The sequence below is a fragment of the Sciurus carolinensis genome, chromosome 1, assembly GCF_902686445.1.
Source record: "Sciurus carolinensis chromosome 1, mSciCar1.2, whole genome shotgun sequence".
In the NCBI taxonomy this organism is placed as follows: domain Eukaryota; kingdom Metazoa; phylum Chordata; class Mammalia; order Rodentia; family Sciuridae; genus Sciurus; species Sciurus carolinensis.
Window position 1 is genome coordinate 167,571,172 of NC_062213.1, and position 7,648 is coordinate 167,578,819.

Below are 7,648 nucleotides of genomic sequence, written 5' to 3' on the forward strand. Positions count from 1 at the left end.
GCAGCCTCCCTCTAGTCCACCATCTTGGATCTCTCTTTTTTTTTTTTTTTTTCAGATTTTTTTTTTTTTTATGGAATTGTCCTTTATATCCTGCATTGTCTTCCTTAACTCGTTCAGATGTTTATTTGTATCCTTTTTTAATTCATCGATCATTTTAAATATTCTTTTCAATTCTTTGACATTATATCCACCACTTTTTTTATTTTTATTTTTTTTTGTGGTGCTGGGGATTGAACCCAGGACCTTGTGCTTGCAAAGCAAGCACTCTACCAACTGAGCTATATCTCCAGCCCTATATCCACTTTAATATCTTGGAAATCAATTACTAGAGAGTTATGAAATTTTGGAGGAGTCAAATTGTCTTGTATTTTTGTGTTTCTTGTGTGTATTGAGATTTGCTCATTTGTTAGGATACATCGCTCTTCCACTTTTATGTGAGGGCCTTCTTAGGGAGTAGTCTTCTCTTGATGATATGCCCTAGGCTCTCTGTTGTTGTATAGCATTGAATTTAATTCCAAGAAGGATTTAGTAGTGTAGTTTCCTGTGGTTTCTCTAGCTTCGATTAGTAAGTTTTGACATTTTACCTAAGGGACTCACTTCCTCTGTAGCTCTAGAAAGAATGAGTGAGGTCCTAGTAGTTCAGTAGGTGTGTTGTAGAGAGCATAGTGTATGGGGTTACTCTTCCAGTTTTGTCTAAAATGTGCTGACTGCAAGTTTACATTGAGGTCTCTTGTAGATGCAGTGTCCACATAATTGTGTCATTTCTCTCTGCTGTTGCCATGGAGTGAGTGTCCAGCAGTGGGACTTCTGGCCCTCCCTAGCCATGTCTGCTTGGGACCAGATTGTCATTTGGGGACTTTTATCTCTGCCTTTTTTTTTTTTTTTTCTCTTTGTACCAGGGATTGAACCTAGGAGTGATTAACCACTGAGCCATGTCCCCAGCCCTTTTTCATTTTTTATTTTGAGACAGTCTAGCTAAGTTGCTGAGACTGGCTTTGAACTTGCAATCCTCCTGCCTCAACCTCCAGAGCTACTGGGATTACAGGTGAGCCCACCTGCTCCCAGCTATCTCCCTGTTTTAAAGTTGAAATGTGCACCAAGATTCAAGTAGGCCTGGGTTGTGGCTAGAGTAAGGTACAGTTTCTTTCAGTTTTGTTTTGGGTATAGCTCAGCAACAAAACACCACCCAGTATACTTGAGCCTTGGGGCTTGATACCCCAGCTCCATTGAGAGGGAAGAAAACAATCAACAGTACCACCTACAACATAAAAACAAACTAGATATGGAAATACAGAAACACTCTATTAACAATTACAACAGTAATAACAATAGAAAAGAATGGGGCAAGCCAGGAGTGGTGTTTGCCTGTAATCTCAGCTTTAGCTCAATGGTAGAACACCCTGGGTTCAGTCCCCAGTACCAAAGGGGGGGGAAGCAAAATATGTAGAATAAAAAGTTAAAAATAAAAGAATGAAAAAAGGGAAAATTTTAGTGTCTTTAAAAGATTGTTTAAAGCAAAAATAATGTATATTGTAAGGCTTTTTATATATGGAAATTAAAACACATGGCAGCAGTAACAGAAAGGATAGGAATATAAGTGAAAGTACACCATTCTAAGAGCTTTACATTGTGTGTGAAGTAGTATATTTCATGATAGATTGTGAAAAGTTCAGGTTACACATGATAATCAATAAGTGAACCACTACAAAAAAAAAGGTGTAACTAAAAAGTTGTGGAAATGAAATAGAATGTTAGAAATATATAATTCAAAAGAAAAAAGGAACAGCAGCTATGTGACAAATAGAAAATTAAGACTACAGATTTAAACCTAGGTATATCAATAATTGTATGAAATGTAAATAAAAACTAATAATAAATACAGATTGCTAGGCTGGATATAAAAGCAGAGACTCAACTATATGTATTGAAATATAAAGAGGGTTAGAGTGTCACTCAGTGGTAGAACGCTTGCCTACCATGTGTAAGACTCTACGTTCGATTCCCAATGCCACAAAAGATAATAAGTAAATAAATAAATACTAAGGTGGTGGAAATATGTCCTCCAAATATAAAGAACTCCAGGGGATATAGAATTTATGATTTCTAGAAAAATCGATATGCTAATCAATAAAGAGGTGAATCAAGAGAAATAATTCAGGAGCTACAGTTGTAACTCAGTGGCAGAATGTTTGCCTAGTATGTGTGAGGCACTGGGTTTGATCCTCAGCACCATATGAAAATAAATACATAAAATAAAGGTATAAAAAATGAGATAACCTTTTTTGTTGTTATTTTTATGTAGTGGTTTATTTTTATGCACGTGCTAGGCATGTGCTCTGTCACTGAGCTACAGCCCTAGCCTGAAATAACATCATTGAAAAAAAGAAATAATTCAGTAATGTAGAAGCTCATATGACGAAACTAGTGATGAACAGAATCCATTTAGAATGACCATTGGGCAAATAGGGTTAATGAATAGGATGTAAATAACATATACCTTATGGCATAAAAACATAACTGTTAAAAACAAGCAAACAAACATAACTGTTGAAGCTGAGGATGTAGTTCAGGTGGTGTTGTGCTTCATTAGTGTGCATGAAGCCTCGGGTTCCATCTCCAGCACTGCAAGAAAGAAAACAAACAACCTGTTCAAAGTACTCTTTACTTGCTAGGTTCTTTGTAAGAATATATTTTACGTTTCTACCATATGAAGTAGATACTGTTACTTTTATTTTTCTGATTAAAAAACTAATGCTTTTAGAGGTTAAGTTCTCTAAGGTCACAAGACTGGAGCCTAGGTTTTCTGACCACAGAGCCCAGGCTCCATTAACCACTGTGTTATATACTATCTCCTTGAGCTGAAATAACATAACCTACATAGAGAGGTCTAGGAGAGGAGAGATGAACGTATGAGGTACCAGTATACTTATCTTTTGTAGTTACAGTTTGCTCTATTTCAGTCCCCTACAGTTTGTTTTTCTTCTGATAAATAAAGGTAAAATTTTTATTTATAAACAGTATATATAATCCAATTTTTCTTTTTTATTTTTGATACTGGGTATTGAACTTAGGCACTCAACTATTGAACCACATCCTCAGCCCTGTTTGTATTTTAGTTAGAGACAGTGTTTCGCTGAGTTGCTTAGCACCTCACTTTTGCTGAGGCTGGCTTTGAACTTGAGATCCTCCTGCCTCAGCCTCCAGGGCTGCTGGGACTACAGGCGAGCACCACTGCACCAGGCCCAGTTTTTCAAAGTACTTCTATTTGGTATCCATTCTGCCAGCCAGCATTTAATCTAAACATGCTACAAAGATCGCTGGGATGTTGCTGACTTAATGATAATTGTTTATAGGTGATGACTGAAATCATTACTTTAAAGCATAATGCTAAAATGTTTATATTATTTTCAGAATGAGTAACAGTACACGGGGATTTCAAATTTTGCCTTTAAAAAAAAAAGCAACTAAAAAAAGTGAGCCCTTTCACTATCTCTGTCTAGATAAATTATTTTGGGGCAGTGTCTCAATCGCTTTTAGGATTAAGTTCAGGGTCCTGAACATGACCAGTCCGACCCTGCATGATCTGGACCCTTTCCGTCTCTTCAGCTTCCTCCCTCAGTGGTTTCTGGCTTCAAGCCACAGTAGCTTCTTTTCTCTTTGAATTATTTCCCCCCTGCCTGGAAAATCCTTCACCCATATTTTATTTCCCCCCTTTTCATTATGTCAATGTGCAAATGTTACTTCTTTCAGGGAACTTCCCTTGACCTAACCCTAATCCTCACCCTCACCCCCAGGCTAGATCAAGGCCCTAAATACATCCTTATTCACCTGTACTTCTCTATACCTTTTTCACGCTTAGAATCATACATTTATTTGTATGGTTGTTTAATATGTCTCATTAGGCCATAGACCAAGATCCTCAAGGGCAGGGCAATGTCTGTTCCCCAGGACCTACTGCAGTAGTTGGCAAATAAAAGACTTCAGTATGTACTTATCCCTCAGTATCTGTGGTTCCAGGACTCCTGCAGGTACTAAAATCCTAGAATGCTCAAGTCCCTTATATAAAATGGCATAGTTTTTGCATATGACCTCTGTAATCTTCCTTTATATTTTTCTTAGAAAAAAAAAGTGTGCTTATGAGTCACCTGAGCATTTTTTTCCATATGTTTTAATTGGTGCATTATAGTTGCACATAATGATGAAATTTGTTGTGTATTCATACATGCATACAATATAATGATATAATTGGTATCATTCCCCAGTATTTCCCCTTTTCCTTTCTTTCCTTCTTCCCTTCCTTTCTTCTACTGTACTGATCTCCCTTCATGAGATCATGCCACATCTTTTCCTTTTTCTCCAGTATTCTTCTAGAATCACCTTTAGATTACTTATAATACCTAATATATTATAAATGATAATGTGAGTAGTTGTTTTACTATACATTCTGTGAATAATGACAAAATGTCACAGACCCCCTTTTTTTTTAATACTTGGGATTGAACCCAGGGGCACTTTACCTGGGTAAAGTAATTATGTCCCTACCCCTTTTTATTTTTTATTTTAATAAAATAAAAGGGCCTCTCAGTCCTCTTGCCTCAGCTTCCCAAATTGCTGCAATTACAGGTATGTACCACCATGTCCTTTTCTGATTTTTTTTAATTTAATTATGTTTTGGTGCCAGGGATTAAGTTCAAGGGCACTTAATCACTAAGCCACATCCCAGCCCTTTTTGTGTTTTATTTAGAGACAGGTCTTTCTGAGTTGCATAGGGCTTCACTAAGTTACTGAAGCTGGTTTTGAACTCACAATCCTCCTGCATCAGCCTCCTGAACCACTGGAATTACAGGTGTGTGCCACTGTGCCTGAGTTCTGAATATTTTTTTTTATTAAAATCTTTTTTTATTTTTACAGACTGCATTTTGATTCATTGTACACAAATGGGGTACAACTTTTCATTTTTATGATTGTACACAATGTAGATTCACACCATTCATGTAATCATACATATACATAGGGTAATACTGTTTCATTCTACTATCTTTCTGTCCTCCACCCACTTCCACACCATTTTCCTCTACACCTTCCAAAGTTCCTTCATTCTTCTCTCCCCTGCATCACCCTCCCCGCCCCCCTCTTGTTGTATATTGTCATGCACTTATCAGAGAAAACATTCAGCCTTTGGTTTTTTTGGGCTTGACCTATTTCACTTAGCATGATATTTTCCATCTTCATTCATTTACCAGCAAATGCCATAATTTTATTCTTCTTTATGGCTGAGTAATATTCCATTGTGTATATATACCACATTTTCTTTATCTATTTGTTGATTGAAGGGCATCTTGGTTGGTTCCACAATCTAGCTATTGTGAATGGAGCTGCTGTGAACATTGATGTGGCTGCATCACTGTAGTATGCTGATTTTAAGTCCTTTGGGTATAAACCGAGGAGTGGGATAGCTGGGTCAAATAGTGGGTCCAGTCCAAGTTTTCTGAGGAATCTCATTACTGCTTTCCAGAGTGGCTGCACCAATTTGCAACTCCACCAGCAATGTACGAGTTCTGAATATTTTTGATCCAAGTTAATTAAATCTGCAGATGTCAAAGCCACAGATATAGAGTGCCAACTGTATATTTAAATGAAAAACATTTAATTAAGTGCTCATAAAATGCTACGTTCTCACTATAACCCCTTGAGGTAGATATTATTGTTTCCAATTTTGACCTCCTTTACCTATGTGGGCTTCCTCATAAGGACAGCATTTAAGCAAAAGATTACATGGCTGAAAAAACTGAAGGGTCTGTGCTCCATGTCAGGCTACTTTCCTTTCATGTTGCCTTAATTCAGAGGATATGAACTTATTGAGTAATTGCTCTCTAACTTTGAACTGAGACAGATAGATTCTGCCCTGACTTAGGTTTACTTTTTTTCCTTTACTTCTGTCATTGCAGGTGGACTAACTCAGGACCTGAAAGCTGCCTCAAGCTGTTTTTTGATGGCATGTGAGAAGCCTGGAAAGAAGTCTGTGGAAGCATGTCATAATGTTGGTCTCCTGGCACATGATGGACAGGTCAATGAGGATGGCCAGCCCGACCTGGGCAAGGCCAGGGACTACTACACAAGGGCCTGTGATGGCAGCTATGCCTCCAGCTGCTTCAATCTTAGTGCCATGTTCCTTCAGGGTGCCCCTGGCTTTCCCAAGGACATGGGCCTGGCATGTAAATACTCTATGAAAGCCTGTGACCTGGGCCATGTTTGGGCCTGTGCCAATGCTAGCCGCATGTATAGAATGGGGGATGGTGTTGATAAGGATGAGGCCAAGGCAGAGATGCTAAAAAATCGTGCCCGACAGCTGCACAAAGAGCAGCAGAAAAGTGTGCAGCCGTTAACATTTGGGTAACGTGTCACACTCTCTCTCCCAGGCAACAAACAGCTTGAGGCTGGCGCCTTCTATTTCTGAGACCTGATGCAGCCCTTAAAGGTCAACCTGCTGGAGCAGGAAAACTTGTGACTTAATATTGTAGCTCTGGTTACATAAATCCATTTGCTCCAGAGTGTCACCTACTGGGATGTGGCCCATAGTGAGTGTGTTCTGTCAGTAATCCTTTATGTGGCTGTATTCTGTGAAGACTCCCACATTTATGGGGTCTTAATATTCAGACTTTTGGAGCTCTGTGAAAAATGGGCACAAACTAGGGAGCCATAAAGATTTGTGTGAGGGATTAGAGGGCCGAATACCAGGAAGATAAAAATTAGCAGCCAAGGCATGAAGAATCAGCTGTCATGACCACCACCACCACCACTATCATCATCATCATTATTTTAGTTGGGTGGGCCTTGAAAATCAGAGTGTCTTGATTTACATAATGGAGGTCTTAAGGAGCTAAGAACACTTAAGTAGTCACGACTGCCACCCTCTGACTTATGTAATCATTGGTGTGGGCTTCCTTTTTGCCTTTAGATTCAGATCTTTCAAGAAATTAATATAGATCAGGAAAGCCATGCAACATGAAGATTAAAGGCTCGTGTTGCTAAGATGAAACGGAAACCTGCCTTCCCATAGAGGAGACATTCACAGCATCCCAGGGCACTCACCTAGCATAGCTCATGCCAAGGGCATACCCAGAGCCGTTCCACCTAGGAATTCGTAAGCAAAGACTTTGTGACATATTTTGCCTACTGATACTGAGCCTTTTTAACTGTTTCTGTGAATAAACTATTTTGTTTGATTTTTACTTTGTATTATTAGTGTTCTTTCTGGATTCCAGGTAGGGAGGGTTGAGTGTTTTTCATGGAATTGTGCCTTTTAAGAACATGTGCTTTTTCTATTATCTCTCTACCTCGTCACCAGGGGGCGAACTTGTCATTTTCCTGCTGATTTCAGGATCATTATATGTCACCACCTACTGTTTTTGGCTTCCAGTTTTGCAGCTGTAAGTACAACCACCAAACTTCTCAAGCTGATGGAAGAGAGGGACTTTCCAAATTTTAAAAGGCATTAAGTTCATTTTTTAAATGTAAAGTAGTTTTTCCTATGCTTAAAGTAAATTCTAGGCCAACAAGCATGTGGAAAGATGCTCAACATTACTAATCATGTGGGAATTGCAAATCAAAACCACAATGAAATCTTAAAACTCATCCATAAGAAAAC

General features: G+C 38.6%; 1 protein-coding gene across 1 annotated transcript in view; it reads left to right on the forward strand.

Annotated features, from left to right (window-relative positions):
• Window positions 1–7,226, forward strand: part of LOC124988463 (cytochrome c oxidase assembly factor 7) — a 31,656-nt gene extending 24,430 nt beyond the window's left edge. The window contains exon 3 of the mRNA XM_047557951.1: window positions 5,949–7,226. Coding sequence (XP_047413907.1) covers window positions 5,949–6,397 — 449 coding nt within the window. The 3' untranslated portion in view covers window positions 6,398–7,226. The remainder of the gene's footprint in view (window positions 1–5,948) is intronic.
• The last annotated feature ends 422 nt before the right edge of the window (window positions 7,227–7,648 follow it).